We start from the raw sequence: 19,622 nt of genomic DNA on the forward strand, positions 1-19,622 counted from the left end.
GTGTGAATGTGTTGTGTTTTAAGTATATAGACATGCCTATCGTTCCCAGGTATGTCTTTTGAAAGGACCAACGAGCAAGATATTCTAGAAGCACTGAGTACACCTGGCACTCAGATTCTGCTCAGTAACATAATTTCCTGCTGAAGGGAATCAGAACTTTTATTTTTTTAAATATTTTTTAATGTTTATTTATTTTTGAGAGAGAGACAGAGAGTTAGTGGGGGAGGAACAGAGAGAGAGACACACACACAGAATCCGAAGCAAGCTCCAGGGTCTGAGCTGTCAGCACAGAGCCCAACACAGGGCTAGTACTCATGAACCATGAGATCATGAGCTGAGCCGAAGTCGGAAGCATAACTGACTGAGCCACCCAGGCAACCCGGGAATCAGAACTTTCCAAAGAAATATCTGATTAAGGGCAAAGAACATATTATATGATATGGAGTATTTTGTTATGTCAGAAAACAAGAACTTATTCCAAAAAACACTGGGGTATACCGGAAGGATGCAAGAGTCTGCTTGAAGGGACTCCTATTGGCTAAATCTAGGATAATTTGCACACTGACCTTATTAAATATATGAATTGGAAACTATTGGGAAAAAAAAAAGCTGAAACTTCTGAATCCTTACCGGTAACAGATGATTGGTATATGGGCAAGGAGAGACAGAGAGAAATAGAAAAGGCGGGGGAGGAGGTACGGAATCACAGTAAAGATAGGATCAGGCTAGATTCATCAACAAATGCTAAATTAGGAACGCCTGGGTGGCTCAGTTGGTGAAGCATCCGACTTTGGCTCAGATCATGATCTCACAGTTCGTGGGTTCGAGCCCCACGTCGGGCTCTGTGCTGACAGCTCAGAGCCTGGAGCCTGTTTCAGGTTCTGTGTCTCCCTCTCTCTCTCTCTCTCTGACCCTCCCCTGCTCACACTGTCCCTCTCTCTCTCTCTCTCTCTCTGAAATAAATAAAAAATTAAAAAAAAATTTTTAAAAACATGCTAAATCAAGGAGGAAGTTTTGATGACAATTGATATTTACATGGTCTCGAAGGATTTGCCGGAAGTATGCTTATTAGTTACAAGAGAGGGAAAAGAAACAGTAATTATGTAGTGGAGAAGTTAGACACCTTGACTAAGTGATTAAAGTTAACACTACCAGTGAAGAATAGACGGACACAGCGCTCCTCCAGATGTGATACCCTAGGATACAATAACACCTATGCAGTATGAAAGCAGAGAAAAAATGAACTGAATGCAGTCACTAAGTAACATCGAATAAATACAAGAGACGTAAAAGATAACGAAAGGCTCGAAAAATATTCCAGATTAAAGGAAGGTAAAAAGACATGGCAATTAATTGTACTATCTAACTCCAGACTGGATCCTTTACTGGAGGGAAAGAAAAGCTACAAAGAAAATCTGACAAATCAGACCTGGCATTTGTCAGATCTGCTGACAAAATTGGAATATGGGCAGAAGGCTAGAGGAAAGTGGATATATAAGGGAATATTCTTATTTTCAGGAAATACATACTGAAGTATTTAGGGGTAGATGGCCATGATGCATAAAAAAAACCTCTCAAATGAGTGTGTGTGCATATAAATATGTAATACACACATATACATTCATGTATGTGCATATATATACAGAGACAGAAAAGCAGATGGTAAAGGTGTTAACAGTAGATGAATCTACGTGAAGGGAGGGAATTTGTGGGTTTTTTTCTGTTTTCATTGTTGCAGTCTTTTATAATGTTTGAAATTATTTACAAATAGAAAGTTGTTTTAAGTGTTTAAGTAAGACCTAATAAATAATGTTTAGTTTGACTCAAAACCAGCCTACTTTTTTTTTCAAATTAGCCTATCTTTTCAAACTTTGCAGCCCTTAGATGTTATGACAAGACACAAAGATCTGTTGGGTCAAGGAACTTTTGCTTGACTATTCTCTGGAAGTTATTTAATCTGAAATGTCAGGAGAAAATAAATGAGGATTCATCATGCAAGTTGGCTGTTTTTGTTTCATTTCTGGGTCTTATTCTGCCGTAGGTACTGGCTGGGATCCACCAAAACTTCAATCAATTTTTCTTTCTTAAGGAAATGAATAGAGCCCTTTGATTCTCCCAGAACTCCAGGGCAAGCTTTTCCTCTTACTATTAAGTCATTTCATATCAAAGGAGACTAAGCTGTGTCACTGCAGATTTCACCCAAGAAAGAGGCTTCCGTTCCACCTCAAACCCTCGGGCAGCGGTCTTTGTTGACACTCTCGTAGAAACTATGGAAGCAGATCCTACACTCAGGGCAATGGCAGATGTAGGCTTTCCCCAAGCAGGAGCTGGGAATAGAAGGTTTTGCAATCCTTCCCTTCTCCTTCTAGATTACTTTGCCCATTATCCCAAATTTTCGATAAATAGCTTGACCGATATGTATTTATTCGATAAATACTTAATTTGAAGATACTGTCTATTTTACTAAGACCAAACTTTTTAATTTGATGTTTTGCTTTATTTAGTATGTTTAAATGAAATTTTTCAGGAGGCGCCTGGGTGGCTCAGTCGGTTAAGCATCTGACTCTTGGTTTTGGCTCAGGTCATGATCTCACAGTTCATGAGTTCAAGCCCCGCATCAGACTTCATGCTGACAGCACAGAGCCTGCTTGGGATTCTCTCTCCCACTCTCTTCTCTGTCCCTCCCCTACTCGCTCTCTCTGTCTCTCTCAGAATGAATAAATAAACTTAAGAAAAGTTTTTTTTAAATAAATAAATGAACATTTTCAGTTAAGGAAATGCCAGTCATGAACTCTTCTGTTAGACTCGATTGTCGTCAAGAGTGTTGAGTTGTTTTGTACATCTCAGCTCCCTCAGAGTGAAGGCAAGATTGGGGACAAGTGAGCACCAAAGTACTGTGTGAGTGAATGCAAGGGACAGTGAATGAGTGAATAGGAGAGAGAAAAATGCCTTGCGGAACAGAGAATTTAGCTAAAACAGGTGACAGCCTCTCACCTCAATATGGTGAGCTGAGATTTTTTGTTTTTACTTACTCTGTGTCACAGATGAATACATCCATTTGACATCTATGTTCTTCAGAATTTTCTTGTGGCAAGTCAGTCAGACCAGGACCTAAATCTGGTGGTTTGGCAGATGCCTTAGACTGAACAGGCCTCTGGGTCAGTTTCAAAGTTTCACTCAGATTGGTAGAATCATGCATGTATCCACAGGGGTGGAGCAAAGGCCAGATCCTGGGAATCAGTGAAGACTAAAATGAGTAAACACGAACACCATGAGGGGTAATGGGAAATGGGGGAAGATGTTGGTCAAATGGTACAAACTTCCTGTTTGTACTAAGTTCTGGGGACCTAAAAAGCAGCATGGTGACCATAGTTAACAATACTGTTTGTATACTTAGGAGCTGCTGAAAGAACAGATCTTAAATGTTCTCACATTAGCAACACCAAAAATGTAACTATGCAAGGTGAAAGGTATGTTAACTAACCTATTTATGGTAAGCATTTCCCAGTAGATACATGTTACATGTTACAAATCATATCATCCTATACCTTAAACGTACACAGTGCTATGTGTCAATTATATCTCAATAAAGCTGGGAAAATGAAAAAGAGCACCAGTTAACCAGTGAGGAACCATGATCTGAAACTCTGAGAGCAAGAGTTGGGTCCAAGGATAGCCATGGGAGTTCTACAGGTGAGAGTCTTTCCTAAAAGGTCAAGAGCAGAGTTCAGCCTTACAAAGGAAATCTTTGATCCTCTACTCTCTTTAAGGAGGCAGTCATATCTCTGATGGCAATAAAAATTTGGCCCATATCCTTGGTTTTCAATCCACTGTTACCCCGTGTTGCCTAAGGTTTGGAAAATGCGCACTATTTCAAGCTTTGGCCTCAAATCCGCCCTTAGTCTTTGCTGAACTAGGTTGGGGAATGAACTGAGAGAGCTTTCTTGTGTATAACTGGATTCTTGGTGCCTTTCTCTCAGACCTGAGATTTTCCTGGTAGGGGACGTGAATGCCTAGCAATATGGATGTGTGCCAGGAAGGGCGCAAAGCCACAGGATAAACATAGCACATGTATAACATCAACTTCATTCAAGTTGTATACATACAAGTATAGATATAACAAAATTTGAATGGATCTGTAATAAGCAAACCATGCAACTTGAAAGATATGTCATGATCAGTGCTCAGTGCTAGCCAAATGGGGCTATGGGCAGCGGGCTTTTACTCTTCTTCATGCCTGGTGGAAAGGTTGAGAAGTCTGCCCTAGGACCGCGCACACACCAGTGCTATCGCTGTGGAGCCCAAACAGGTGACTCCTATCCAGGTCACTCACATTCCTCATTCTGAGAACTTTTATTAAGTATTTTCTGAGGCTGGCTTCCTGACATCCAAGCATCTCATCTTGGGTGCTGAATGTGAGGAGAGACTAGAGAACATTTTGAGCTGTCCCACAGATCCGAGTGTGTGACCAATATAAAATCTCTATTAGAAAACTCACAAGGGGTGCCTGAATAGCTCAGTCCGTTAAGTGTCTGACTTCTGCTCAGGTCATGATCTCACATTTTGTGGGTGTGAGCCCCTCATCGGGCTCTGTGCTGAAGTGAGGAGCCTACTTGGGATTCTCTCTCTCCCTCTCTCTCTGCCGCAGCCTCACTCTCTCTCTAAGATAAATAAATAAAACTTAAAAAACCTCCCAAAAGCACAGTCTCAATATTTGGGGGGTAGGAGCATGATTTTAGGATATCAGATGCATATTTATATATAACATGTTCCACTAGACCCAGTTCTAGCAAAGAAGTCAAAGATTTAAGTGAGGAAAGGTAATAGAGAAGAGAGAAAGGAAAAAGCTTAACTCTGAAAAGGTAAAAAGTATGTATAGCTAGAAGGGAGGAGGAGACAGAATATGGTTCAAGAAACTATAAAACTCATCTAGTCTAATCTTCTATCAAATGCTTCAAACCCTTCTACCACATTACCATCTTCTTGTTGCCAAACTCGGCTTGGATGTTTCCAGTCGCAGGGACTCCTATCTTCCCTTATTGCATTCTGTTGCCTAACTCTGACTGCTAGAACATTCATTTTTATACTTGGCTGAAACAGAAAGATGTGTGGGATAAACTTTACTTTCTTTTTTACTTATGCTACTAAAAGGAAGCAGAAGCTGTGGGCACCAATAGATTGTTAAGACAAACTACAACTTCCTTCATGAAGCAAGATGTGTGCTCGAGTTGGGGAGTTACCTGCAGAAAATTAAGCAAATCAGAATCCTTCAAAACCAAATCATCAAACAGCCAAGAAACATACTAAAGCCTTTTGACTATAACCCGCTATTCAGAGAGAGTAAATAAGGGAAAAACACTAAGAACTCATTTTTATTTGTACTAAAATTTATATACCTTGTTTTAAAAAATTATTGTTGGTAAAGTCGATTTCCCAAATTTGTAATTTTATTTTAATGTTTTTTATTTATCCTGAGAGGCAATGAGGGGCAGAGAGAGAGAGAGAGGGAGAGAGAAAATCCCAAGCAGGCTCCACTCTGTCAGCACAGAGCCCAACATGGGGCTCAGTCTCACAACACATGAGATCAGGACCTGAGCCAGAAGGTGGCTTGATCACATATTACATCAAGCATTTTGTCACTAGCTAACTAGGCTCTGAGGCCTTTATTTTTTCTCAATTACCTTTTTGGGAGAACCAAAATCACGAGTCAGATGCTTAATCCACTGAACCACCCAGGTGCACCTCAGACTTGTAATTTTAATATTAAAGTTGGAAGAGAATGAGAGTATTTTCTCTTAATTCCTCTGATGTTTACTCCATAGATGGTGTGTCATCACGCAATTTCCAATTGATGTCTGAAACTCCAAATACACAGGCAAGTCATTAGAACACATTCCTTTCCAAGATCAAATTTTCTAATGTGCAAAAATCATTCTAACAGTGACTGAAGGTCAAGGGTTTACTAGTATACAGTAGTACCCACAAGCTCTCCTAATAGTTGATGCCATTCTCAATGCCAGGAACCTTGAGGTGGGATAAATAAGGAAAGCAGGTGGTTTTCCTGGCCAGTTAAGCCAAGACCAAGCCTTTCTGCCAAAATAGGCTGCTCTAATTGCATACATTTACACACAACATGGATAAGAATTGCTTACTTTTCCATTCGTCCTATTCTTTTTATGAAAGAAATTGACATTTCAAAGTCTTGATATAAAGAAAGCATTTGGGACATTAAAATCTCTCTGGGAGCTTTTTAAAGGACGGGGGAAAAGGTGCTGCCCCCATGGGATTTAATTTAGTAGGGTTGGTGTATAACCTAGAACCCGTACTTTTGCATAAGCTCCCCCTGGTCTTACTGGTGGTGCTGGTAAAGGGCATCAGTTTTCAAGGTAATTGAAACTGAAAGGAAATTTACCGTGTGCATGAAGTGTGCGTTTAGTACCAGAAGGTGGCTCTATAACATACTAATTCAGGCATTTTGCCACTCGCTAACTAGGCTCTGAGGCCTTTATTTTCTCTCAATTACCTTTTTGGGAGGAAAGGAAAGGCTGAAAAGGCGAGCAGAAGAGGATGCAGGAATGTGGTGTGTATAAGGAATAAATGGATATTAAACAGATTTTACAATCACCACTTGTTATTAGTTCCTCTCAAATTTATTAGAGCAACACTGTGTTGTTTATAAAGGACGTTTTCCTTGAAGTATATTTACAAAAAACAAACAAACTGGATGTCCAATAAATATAAAAGACACAGAGGCTCTCAGGATCTTCCTGAGCACTAAGCCTTCAAACCAGGGAGAAACAATCTTACAGCCGGCTACTACTGCCATTCGCTCTCATTAACAGAATCCCAGTCATGAGCCATAAATACGTGGTGGACAGGAGGTGATAGCACATACTACCACTTCGTGTTTCAGCTTCTGCTGCCCTCTTTCCCAGTTCCTCAAAGACACTCAGCTGGTATTAGCAGGGCATGGGTCACAATGACATGGTGTCTGGCTCCAGACCTAATCGACAAAATAACTGGATCCCGAACTGCTGAGTCCACCCTCGATGTCAGGAAAGTCTATGATGCATCCTATGTGTTCACAAGGCAATGTGCTTGGCTCCCACCCTTTCCTTGCGGGTGCCTGACTGTCTCGAGTTGCTACAATGAAGTCACTCTTCCTGGAGGTAATTGCTGCTGCTGTTCATCATGTCCCCAGCACCACCCATATCGGTGACATTTCTTCATCCGACTCTGATCGTTGGCGCATAATGTGAATTTGGGAAAGAAGGTCTGGAATGACTAAGGATAAACTCTGCCAATGTGAGACACAAAACAAAACAGCCCATATCCCATCTTTCATTGACCTGCCTCCTCATGTCAGTTCTTCACCCTTCCCACAGCCTCCTGGCAGGAAAAAAAAAATGTAAAGGAGACACCACAGTGGAACTCAAAACATCCTATAACCTCACTCACCTCTTGGCAACGCCTCCGGATCAAAAGCATTCCTGGATTGTGATTCCCTTTGAGGTCTGTTCCTTTCCCATCTAGCCCACAGATTGGGAGGTAAGATTGGGTCTTGGATTTGGAGGCCAGAGACAGCCCCAGCCGCACTGACATTAAGTCAACATATTCCCCCTGTGATTTTAGGGTGCCTTCAAACACAAAATCCAGCCTGTCTTGCCCTGACAATCAGACATGCCCAAATGGTAAGCCCTTTGGGTGTTTGCTCTGGGACCCTGACTGTTCATTTTTGACATGATTCCAAAGAATATGAACCATCTTAGACACTTCCAAAATAGAATGTAGCCTCCAAAAGAGGGCAAAGCCTGCAGTCGCCTCTCCAGGAATCCAGTGGGGTTCTTGATTAAGTCATAGAGAAAAATTTTCAGAAAAGAAAGCTAAGTTTGTAGATATAGAAACAAATTTGGTCGTAGTAACAAAAACGGATGGATGATTTAATGAGGCTTTCAAGTGATAAAAAAAAAATCCTTCCAGAGCTAGTCAGGCTGTCCACTCGGGCTCTAGAATTCTACGTGCTTGGAGATGAGAAGTGGGGTAGGGAAGCAAGCAGCATAATTAAGAAAGTCTATGCACTTGGTCTCTGTGTGCCAGAGTGTCTGCATGCTCTCCCACTTTCTTCTTGCTTAGATGACTGATTTCAGTGATTTACTTGAAAGACTGTATTTCTCCATCTGTTCTTCATTATACTGACTTATCTTCCTAAAGTACAATGTGAGTCATTCTACTTCCCTTCTCAAAACTCTGCAATGGCCTCTTTTGTCATTAGGCGGCAGGAAAGGGTCACACTCTTTAATATACTTCAGTCATAAACAATCTTTACCAGATTTAAAATACTAATAGGTAACATAGAATGGGAAGCCACTAGCCAAGTGGTCAAGAGTCTTGGTGTCACAGCTCTGCCACTAACTAGCTATGAGATCGTAGGCAGAATTATGTAGTTTCTAAGCCTCACTTGTCCTTAGTAAAATGGGAATAGTGATCGTAGCTAACTCACTGGGCTCTTGTGAAGGTTCAGTGAAATGAATGAGTCCTATTTCCCACTTACTCCGTGTATTACCACTGTAGGGGATTTTCCGTTTTCCCTTATCCTTCATTCACTGTCATAGCTGTGCTGCTTGTGGTTTCTCATCAGCACATCTCTTTCTCACTCCAGAACCCTCCACTCATTTTCCACTTGCAGAAACTTTTTTTTCAGAATTCCAGTCTGGACTTGAATGCTTCTTCTGATAAGAAGGCATAAGGGGGCATCCCTTGCCCCCTCTCCCCCGCCCCCCCATCAGATTGTATTTATCGGCCTCTACACGTCTCTATTACCTCTTCACTTCCACATCACAATGTGTAATTCACATATTTCACTCTCTTTTCTCCTGAGTTGTATATTATCTGAGGTTTCTCAGATGCCAACTTTCACTTAACTTTTCCTCCATTCCTAGCACCTAGCAGAAAGATTCATACATGATAAGCACTCCATTCCATTAAAATTATCCCAGTCCTTCTTAGTTTGGTCTTCCATCCCTTAAGTAACTTTTATAAAGCAGTTTGTAAAAGAAATTGGCTAAATCCTAAATATTACTTTTTTTAAGTTTTTTTTCATGAGCCCAAATGTCCATCAACTGATGAATGGATAAAGAAGAGGTGGTATATTTATACAATGGAATGCTACTCGATGATGAAAAAGAGTGAAATCTTGCCATTTGAAACAACATGGATGGAACTAGAGTATATTATGCTTAGCAAAATAAGTCAGTCAGAGAAAAACAAATATCATGTGATTTCACGCATATGTGGCATTTGAGACACAAATCAGATGAACATTGGGGAAGGGAAGGAAAAATAAGATAAAGACGGAGGAAGTCAAAACATAAGAGACTCTAAAATACAGAGAACAAATTAAGGGTTGTTGGAGGGGAGGTGGGCTGGAGGATGGACTAGATGGATGATGGGCATTAAGGAGGGCACTTGTTGGGATGAGCACTGGGTGTTATATAAATAAGAGATGAGTCACTGGGTTCTACTCCTAAAGCCAAGATTACAGTGTATGTTATCTAATTTGGATTTAAATTAAAAAATTTTATTTTCCCTAAATATCTATGGCATAGTATAAAAACCCCACTGATAATCTGGTTTCCATTACATTATACAAAGGAAAATCATTGTCATACTTACAGATTCTCAGCTGAGATTCTTTTTTTTTTTTTTTAATGTTTTATTTATTTCTAGGAGAGAGAGAGACAGCATGAGCAGGGGAGGGTCAGAGAGAGAGGGAGCCGCAGACTGAAACAGGCTCCAGACTCTGAGCTGGCAGTCAGCACAGAGCCCGACGCGGGGCTCGAACCCACGAACCGCGAGATCATGACCTAAGCGAAAGTCAGACGCTTAACCGACTAAGCCACCCAGGCGCCCCGTCAGCTGAGATTCTTAATGCAAGTTTTAAATGACACAAGCAATGTAAAAATATTACAAAACCTTGGAAAAGTAAGAGAAAAAGCAAGACACCGTCCCACCTCTCAAACAGGAGCCTATATTCTAAGGCTTTTGCTACCTACGAGTGTGGTCTGAACCAGCACAGCCACAAACTTAGGAATGCAGAATCTGGGCTCATCTCAGAACAGTGCACTCAGAGTCTGATAGATTTACACATTAACGTGTGAAAATCACCGCTCTAAGACGCTACCACAACCCCCAAGCTTCTGCCTCCTTCCAACAAACAGCACCCGCTAGACACCAAGTAGAGTGCTGTGATTTCATCTGCAAGATCTCTCCCGGCACTGACTCAAGAATATATGGAAAACATATGAAGAGACTTTTGAGCTGTTTTCTTGGCCAAATCAAGTAGTTGCAATAAAAAAAAGCTGCCAATTTCATGAGGTGCAAACCTTCTCACCCTCAGTGATTCCACTTGTTTTTGAATTCTCACAGTGCTGTCTCTAAGTCTAAAGTTTCACGCTTTCTTAATATGCTCACTCCTTCTACGAAGGGCCCAAAACTCAAGGGGAAAAGACATTGAAATGAACATTCCACAATGGAACTTAAAGCACACATTTTGCTTGCTTGGCCAGCTTCATAAAGTTTTGTGATTAGGAATTTTTTGAAAAAAGATTTTAAGCTCAAGGAAAGCCCAGAAAGGTGACATTTCAAAAGTAAATGTTGTGATATTCTTTTACAGAGTGATTTTTCTCTGAGGAAAAAAAAATTGTGGACTCAAACAGGCAACGTATTCTCAATATCCTGTGGTGTACTTGCAAAAAGAGCACTGTGTTGAAGTGCCCTTTAAATATCAGAAGATATATGATAAATAGTGAACACTTTCTTTTTATTAAACAAGGGATACTCTTCTAAGGGGGAAAGAAAAACCCTTTTTGTAATACAATGCAGCTCAGGGCGCTGATAAGCAGGCTTAAATGAACGTTAAGAATAATCGAGAAGAGGGATTTTTAGTAAGATGTCAAAAGGGAGCCATATGCAGCAAGAGTTCTATGTACTGAAAGGTAGCTGGGGCGCAGGCATTGCTGCTGTGGGGTTGAGGGGGGCCATTCAGTGATTAAACGTCAGCCTCTGGTTTTCCCTCAGCAAAGCTCCCTGTTTCTTTTCACCTAAGCCCCTCCTGAGTCACCCAGGAGCTGCCTGACCTGAAGCCTTCCAAGCCTCACTATCAAGTTCCAGGTTGTTTTTCTTAATTTGCCAGTTTGCCAAGATGTTTCTGTGATGATCAATATGCAACGTTCTCATGGCATTAGAGACCCTATAGTTGGCTACCATGAAAAAGTACCATTTGAAGGAGTAGGGAATATTGCAGAAAGCAGGGAAACGGGTTGTGTGTCTGCAAAGCCTCTAGGCTTGAGGGTTTCTTTCCAAAGGATCTCCAAATAGTGCCGGCATAGGAACTGCTCCCTGAATGCCCCCGCATCCCCACCCCCCTGCCTTACGTGGGTACTGTGAAGAGCAAATGGAACAAAGAATTTGGAAGAAGGTTTCAAGTAACAGAATAATACAAATATAAGATATCATTATCCCCTCTCTCTAAAATGGGGGAAAGGAGTGTGTAAGTGAATCTTCGTTATGTAACGGTTGAAACAAACCATCCTTGACGTTGTCGTCCAAGTATGAGATACTGCACGTTTCTCAGCCTCTTTACTTCCCGTATTTCTGCTGCCTCTGTGGTTTATTGAAAGTGTAATACGTTCTATGTAATTGTCAGTGTGTGTGTGTGTGTGTGTGTGTGTGTGTGTGTGTGCGTGTGTTCGCGCGTGTGTGTGTTGAGGGGACAGACGGAAGGAAAGAGACATTTGTGGTCGTGTTCAACATCTGAGTGCTGGCTGCGTGGAAGGCCCGAGGAAAGACCTGGCGGGGGTCTGACCGGCCCAGGCCAGCAAGTTTCCCGGCCTGCGGTCCCCGCAGCGGCGCCCGCCTTCCTTCCCCGAAGCCGGAGTAGCGGAGGGAGGGGACCCGGCCGCGGAGGGGTGGGAGCGCTCGGAGGGGCAGCCCGGGAGGGCGCCAGCCAATCGGAGCGCGCTCCGCCGGCGGCCAATCACTGGCCGCGTAGCCCGGCAAATCTGCCCGGCAGTGCGGGGCGGGGCTGCCGGGAGTGCGGGCGCCGCCGGTTACACTTCTGAGCGCCTTCGGGAAGCCACAGGGCAGGGGGAGTGTGTGCGGAGAAGCCGGGGGAGGAGGAGGAGGCAGGCCCAGCTTCGGTGCCAGCCCAGTGACACACGTAGGGGGGTAAATCCGGCTGGCGATGTTGCGGCCGGGCGCTCACGTGTGTGTAGACCCACCGGCTTCTCTGTGCGCCGTGTGGGCACCTGTCGTGTGAGTGGCTCCGGGCGTGGCTGCTCGTCGGACGTTCAGTTTCTGTAAGATTTATCTGTAGGGGCCTACCTAGCCCCGGCTCCAGAGGGGAACGTAAGAAGTTTAACGGAGCCAGGTCTGAGCAGATTAAGGGAGTGGAAGAGCGGCTGGGCCGGAGCGGGTGGGGGACTGCGGGTGCTGGGGGATGGGGGTAGAGGTGGGAGGAGTAGGGAACCATCTATTTTGCCCCGTCTCCCAGGCAGAAGGCCCTTTGGCAAGACTGGCGTGACAAAGGTAGCCCTGGAATGTCTAGAGTGCGGACCATGATGATCACGGAGTGAGTGGCACCGGGCTGAGCCTGGGCAGTTTGTTGACTGACAAAGAGGGATGCTAGCAGTTAGGAAGGTAAGGAGGAAACTCAGGATGGGGACCATCTGCTCCCCCAACCCCAGCGGGACAAAGACATCATCGGAGGTCTGCAATGCCGACTGGATGGCCTCGCTCCCTCCTCACCTCCACAACGTCCCCCTTTCCAATCTGGCAATCCCAGGTACACTTCTATTACTACTTGTTCCCACTGTGCTTGCTTCTGCCATTTTAGTGTTATTAATGGACGGGGTTGCTTTTCTGTTGTGCTGAGAAATAATTGTCAGTGACCTTACTAAACCTCTTTTTATCTCCGACCAAAAACTCAACACTGAAGCAGCTGCGGTAAACAGATTTAGGTACACTGCATCATTGGCAAAAGAGCCTCGGGAAAATGGGAGCCCCATTTTTTGTTTGCTTGTGTGGCTCTTTTGGTTTTGTGTGGTTTTGTTTTGACTTGATAGCCTCATTCTAAGAATGTTACATTCTTAATGTTGGAACCCGGCCGCTTGAGGGGTGCATTTACCTGAATCACTTAAAGAAAAACGGAGAGATCAAGAGTAATGAATAAAGAGTCATTAGCAGTTTTTGATCTGGATCAAAATCAAAACTGAAGAGTCTTTCCTGTCTCATTCATCTGACCTTGCATACAGGAAAAACAGCCAAACAAAATAAATAAAGATTATTAGCATTAGAGGATAGGTTCAGAACCAAGCCTGAGTATAAAGACACACGTTTTTGCTGTCGGAAAAGCCAGAAACAGAGAATGCAGATGCTCATAAGAGGTCACAGGCAGTCATTAGGTGTGATGAGGTGGTGTTTGAAGAGGTCTCTATACGTACACAGGTGTCTGCCTGACTGATCTAGAACTAAAGCCTTGAGGAGCACTCCACTGTTTCTCGCCTGGGGGTTTTAGGCCTTGGCATCCCCCTCATTAAATTTTTCTTTAATTTTTTTTTAAATTTACTTCTAGGAGAGAGAGAGAGAGACAGCGTGAACAGGGGAGGGTCAGTGAGAGAGGGAGTTACAGACTCTGAAACAGGCTCCAGGCTCCGAGCTGGCAGTCAGCACAGAGCCCGACGCGGGGCTCGAACCCACGAACGGCGAGATCATGACCTAAGCGAAAGTCGGACGCTCAACCGACTAAGCCACCCAGGCGCCCCTCCCCCACATTAAATTTATTAAATGTGTCCTCTTCCTTCCACTCAAAAGTCGGTCAAAGCATGGTTTCTAGGGAAGGATGCGTGGACTCCAGTGAACCTGGTCTGCTGTGCCAGGCAGAGTCCCAGGCGCCTGTACTTGGAAAGTACCCCTAGCAGCAGGGGATGGACTGCTGCCAGTGTTCCTCTCACCTGGAGACATAACAATTGATGTTCACCCCTAGACTACCAGACAAACTCCCAGGCATCCCTGGGAGCAGTCTGATTTTTCAGTGGCTGAAAAGATGACCTCATGCAACCCAGATCTTTGCTTTCTATGCATGAGGAAGAGCAGAGCTGGCTTCGGACACAGCCTTTTCCTTTCTTGCCTCTTCTTTTGGAGGTCTTCCAGGTTCATTGTCCCTGGGGGCCCTTGTTGCTTTTGAGCACGGAGAGGGCTGCCGAATCTCTTTATGATTAGGGTCACTTGTGTTTTGTCAGCCATTGACTATGGCTCCTTGGGAAATGACAGATGGCCATGCTCCTGAACAGGTCTTTTCCCTGTTTAATTGACGCCCGCGGAGTCATCACTGAGCTGATGCACAGGCTTCTTTTAACATTAGTCATTTGTCTTGAGGCTTTCCGGTGGAATTGTTTGGTCAGGTGGTCGGGCAGGTAGTATGTGTTTGCAAACAGCACGGCATCTCAGGCAGGCCCTAAATGACTCTGTCATTCAGGGCATGTCCGGGGTAGGTCAGAGCTTCCTCCTTCCTGTTGGACTTTGGACGGCTCAGAGCACAGTGGCGGCTGTGCCTGTGGCCTGGCTGTGCGCTCTGACAGCGTGACTTAAGAAGGGAGCTGGGCATTCATTCTGCAATCTATAGGGTACCTCACAGTTACTAGAATTACCCGGGGACAGGGGAGGGGGGTAACTGGAAATGCTACCATTAGCCAGCATGGAAGACACAGGAATTTGTTCACCCTGTTTTGTGAAATCTGGTCCTTCTCTGCAGGGGCGGGAGGCGGGGGGAGGAATGAAAACACGAAAGAGAAAGAAGAAATGACCTTGACTCTTCTGGCTCCTCAACACGCTGAATTCACTTATGTGAATGCCCTTTTGCCAGCAGTGGAAGGGACTTGAGTATATGTCTATATAAGTCCAACACAGGAAAATCACATAGTAAGTGCTAGCCATTTATGGACCCTCCCCCCCAACCCTGCCCCTGACCACTTTTTTCCCCCCTACCTCAAGCTTATCATTCCCTAGCTAATGGCTAGCAGTCAAGCTCTGCCAAGGCTTGCTGAGAAATTCTGAAATACAGAAGGCATTCAGGAAGTGGTATCCATCATCTTCCTCCCCGCTTTCCCCTCTCCCTCTTCCCCTCCATAATCACCTTCATCATCATATTTATTATTTACTAAGCACTAACCTGCAGCCCCCACTGGCAAGCATTGCCCCAGATCTTTACACCTCCAAGATAGGTACTAACAGCCTCGTTTTGGAAATAAGAAAATTCTTGTCCAGAGAGGTTAAGTAATGTTTTGAAGATCACACAAATGGTAAATAACAGAACTAACATTTAAGCCCCCATCTATCTGGCTCCAAAACCATGCACTATCCCTGTGTCCCTGAGGGAGGCCTTGGAAAAAAGGCAGAGCAGCTGTGTGTGTGTGTGTGGGGGGGGGGGGGGGGGGGGGGGGGGGGGTGGTCTTGAACTAGAAACCAGTTTTCACAGACTGTCCTCTGCAGCAATGAAATAATTTTTAAAACCAGGTAATCTTTATCTGACTGATTATATAACCTGTGAAGAGATAGCTAGCCAGCTAGCTAGATAAACAGTCATATTTGTGTAAATATATATTACTCATATATCTGAGGAATATATATTTCCACGTTTATAATTTCATATGTATATATGTATTATATATGATAGATGTGTCAGTGTGTGTACATGTACATAGTGGTATAGAAGTATCCCTGTTTAGAACTAGAACCCAGTAAGTTTTACCTTCAGATGTATTGCTTAGATCTATTTTGTGTGATGTGTATGCGGGTGCGTGCTCCTGTGTCCCGACCGACGACATAGGACATCTGTAAGCTTGTGTCACATCTGTCAGGATGGGGGTAGGACAGCAGTGACCTGGGAAAGGTCAGAGAAAAGGTAGGGGTTCTGGCAATACTAGCAGAACTGGGATCGAGTAAACTATGCTAGATTTGAGTGTGTCTGCTGCATTTGCCTAAGTCGTGATGGGAGAGAGCATGTGTGAATGTGCACCTCTCAACGAAGCCTTGATGGATTATTTTACTTACACAACTGTTAGGAACACCTGTTAAAGGCCAGCAGCACCAAACATATTGAGATGTCCCAGAGAAGAACCTCATAACGAATCTCATTGCCAACTATTTAGAATGACCGGAGACCCCAGGGGTAAAGGATCTGGAAATTGCAAAAGTCAGATTTTGAAAATAGAGCTTTAAAGTCTACATGTATTTTCACTGGTGTAATGAAAGTATGGTATTCTTTTTGGGCAAATGGACTGATAGGAAAAACTTTTTCTGTAATTTTCATAGCTTTTCAATGAATTCTTTTTCTGTATTTTAGTGTATTTCTTTTCTTTTATATCACGCCTTTCCCCTTCTTTTTTATTGAAGGTAAACTATTTAGTCTATTGGAGAGAGCCTTGAACTTAAGTAAGTTGATATTGTTGATTTTGGCTGTGTGATGTTGAAGAAGTATCTGAATTGCTCAGGACTTAGTTTCTCATTTGTAATTAGGAGATTGGATTAAATGAAATATAGTCTTTTCCAAATTAAAAATATTTGATTCATTGGAGGTTTTTTTTTTTTAAATGCCTGTTCTTTATTCAAACGTGAAAAGAGATGGGAAGAATGGCTCATTTTAGGTCTCAAAACCATTTCTTTTATGCCACTTTAAAACAGGAGATGATTTTGGGATTGGCAAACAAGTACTCACAATTGCCAGAATGAAGCAGGGCCCTCTCACTTAGCATACTATAAGGGATTGTAGATTAGTGGCTCTAAATGACCTGACCCTGAGTACATTTTAAGAAACCTCCGTGCTCAGGCTTGGGGGAGACCCAAAGATGAATCAGGTATCAACCCTAGTGTAAAGAAGCTTATGATGTAGTTTTATATACATATATGCCATACATAATTAAAAATAATTGGGGTAAGTATTAAAACAGAGATACAAAGAAGGTGTTATAGAGGCACACAGAATGGAAAGATTAATTCCCATTAGCTCCTACTTTTCAGATGAGGAACTACTTTGTTGAAAAAAAATGGCATTTGACTTGAGATTTAAAGAATGGTCAAAATTTCAAGGGCTGTGGCTAGGAGATCTGGGTTAGAAGGCGACTTTCCTGGTGAAATGAGCCAATGAAGCTAAGGGATGGGGGTATGTACGGGAAGTGGTCAGAGGACTGACTTTCCTGCCTCTCGGTAATGCTATGTTCATACCTGTGTCCTAGCACTTCTAAACACATTATTATTTCTAGCTATCTGTCTTCCACATCATTGATGACAACTTGCACACAGAGAGTATGACTGATTTGTCTTTATAATCCTAGGTCCTAGTATGGGGAAGTGTCTTGGTCATTGGTGACTAGTGAACAATGTAACACGTGGAGCTGGGGAGTAAGAATACTGGAGAGTGGCTTGCTCGCAGCCACCATCCTGTTCCATTGGAGTCAGAGCTAAACTGAGTAGATCGGTTAGGCTTCCCTGGCAAAAAAGCCATATGAAGCAACCTGGATGTTTTCCGACCATTTCTTGTTACTTCTGCATAATATTCCCATGGCGCTAGATAAGGCTCATCACTGAGCCCCATTAGAAATGAAAATTCTGAGGCAGAGCAAATGGTCAGGAGGGTCAGATGCAGAATTCTGATGTAACTTCCGTGCTACGAACAATTCTTTCTCCTGGTATCCTTTCTGCCTCCTTTCTTCCCTTGTCAAAGTTGAGCTTCTCGTGTTTCCTGTCTGGCCTCAGCCTCAGCCTGCTCTCATTTCTCGTTCCCCTCTTCACCTTCCTTCCACTGACCTGGCCTCTCCCTTTCCAGTGTCAACCCTTGCTCAGATGCTCCTCAGTGCTCTCCAATTCCCAGACCCTTCTCCGTTCTCATCTTGCTGACAATCATCCCCTTCTTCTTTACCTTTCTGGAATTCTATCCTCGGCCCATGTCCCATGCAGTTCTGCCTTTGGCCACTTGGTGATTTCTGTCGCTCTTCTCACTTCCCACATGTGTGACATTACTCCAGGGGCAGGATCATTACTTTGGGAAGTTGGATTAGGTCTGGTGCATCTCACAGAGATTTGGGGACCCAAAACGGCATAACATACACTGTAGAACAAGATGTTTAGGTTGTTCTGCTTTGAGGATAGCATGAGCCATGGGTTGGCCCTAGAAGGAAACCCATCCTCTTACAGGATTTGAGGCTGTGGAAAACCAAGGACTAAACTGAGCCTACCAGGGTTGACCCAAGTCAAGCAAAACACTCTCACGGGACCAAAATGGACTCTTAAGTGGGAATAGGTTTTTGTTGTTTTTCATTCTTTTCTCTGGGTGGTCATGGTGAGGAATAAAAAGAGGCTATGACTTTGGTGTTCTAATTAGTAGGTATTTCTTCTATGGAGGCTCATTACATCCTTAGACTTCCCCACTCTTGCCCCCCAATCAAAAGCCACAAGGAATTCAATAATCACACGTGTCTGTAAGAAGCAGATCCATGGACTGGTTTAGAGCATTAATGCTAGAGCCACTCTGTCTGGATTTGAACCCCGACAGTGTCCCTCATGACTCTGTGACCTTGGGCAAGTTGCTTAACCTCTCTGTACCACAGTGTTCTTCTCCGTAAAACAGAGATAATAATGGCACTGCCTCATTTACTTAGTATGACACTTAAATAAGGTAATTCATATAGCATGCTTAGAATAGTTTCTGTCACAAAATAATGTGTCTTTAAAAAATTAATTATGACGGTCATTTATGAAAAACCTGCATCTGGAATGGACAACCAAAAAACAGTGTTAAGATCAGTCCATACCCTCCGATAATTTACACTCTAGTTAAGGAGCTGACCTGCCAAGTAAGCCATGTGGCTCAGTGTTCTCTGGCTGATCAGATCAGGATAACTTGAATGGTGATCCCCAAAGGGACTTAGAGTTAAGGGAAGGCTACATGGAGGGCTGCCCAGGATGTGAGAGCCAAAGGGGCCAGGAGTGCAGGATGGGGGCAGCCGATCAAGAGAGCCAGAGAAGCCTCCTCAGCTACTTACTGTGTCCTCTCATCTCAAGGTCAGCTGTCCAACTTGTCATCTGCGGCCTTCCAAAGCCTTTCTTTAGGAAAGATGCAGCTCTCTATGTCAGGACCATACTGTTAACTCCACGCCTGCTCTCCTCATTCGCCCCTCAGCAGCCCTCTTTGCCCAGTCATTGTGCTCCCAGCTCAAGAGTAGGGATGCTAGAAAAGGCTTTCCTTTGAACAGATCTTTATACATACGTTATAACTCTCTCCCCAGCCATCAGAATAACCTCACAATCTCTGCAAACATACACATCACCTCCTATACACACACTGACACACTCACCACCACCGTTCGCCCAGCGCAGGCACACTGAGCTATGACCTTAGCCTCACCCTCAGAAGAGCCCAGATTCTCATGCCTGTTACTGTTTTCCCTTAAAGATCCTGTGAAACATGCCTACTAACCTCTCAAATCTTAGGAGCCTGTGGCCTTCACCTACCGGCTGCTGTTTCAGATTAGCTTCTGTAGCTGAGAATTGGCTTCTATCATGTGAGCTGA

General features: G+C 43.6%; 1 protein-coding gene across 4 annotated transcripts in view; it reads left to right on the top strand.

Moving 5' to 3' along the window:
* Nucleotides 1-12,099: 12,099 nt before the first annotated feature.
* Nucleotides 12,100-19,622, top strand: part of PLCXD2 (phosphatidylinositol specific phospholipase C X domain containing 2) — a 46,186-nt gene continuing 38,663 nt past the window's right edge. For 2 of the 4 annotated variants that reach the window (XR_005531448.1, XM_039250344.1), the window contains exons 1-2: nucleotides 12,100-12,427; nucleotides 12,551-12,841. Coding sequence is in view for 3 of the 4 variants with exons in the window: in XM_039250344.1 (XP_039106275.1) it covers nucleotides 12,679-12,841 (163 nt within the window). In the remaining variant the exon portion in view is untranslated. The remainder of the gene's footprint in view (nucleotides 12,428-12,550; nucleotides 12,842-19,622) is intronic. The other 2 variants (XM_039250345.1, XM_039250346.1) reach the window with 2 other exon arrangements.

Source organism: Hyaena hyaena, unplaced genomic scaffold (assembly GCF_003009895.1).
Source record: "Hyaena hyaena isolate Hyena2069 unplaced genomic scaffold, ASM300989v1 scaffold_366, whole genome shotgun sequence".
NCBI classification, from domain to species: Eukaryota; Metazoa; Chordata; class Mammalia; order Carnivora; family Hyaenidae; genus Hyaena; species Hyaena hyaena.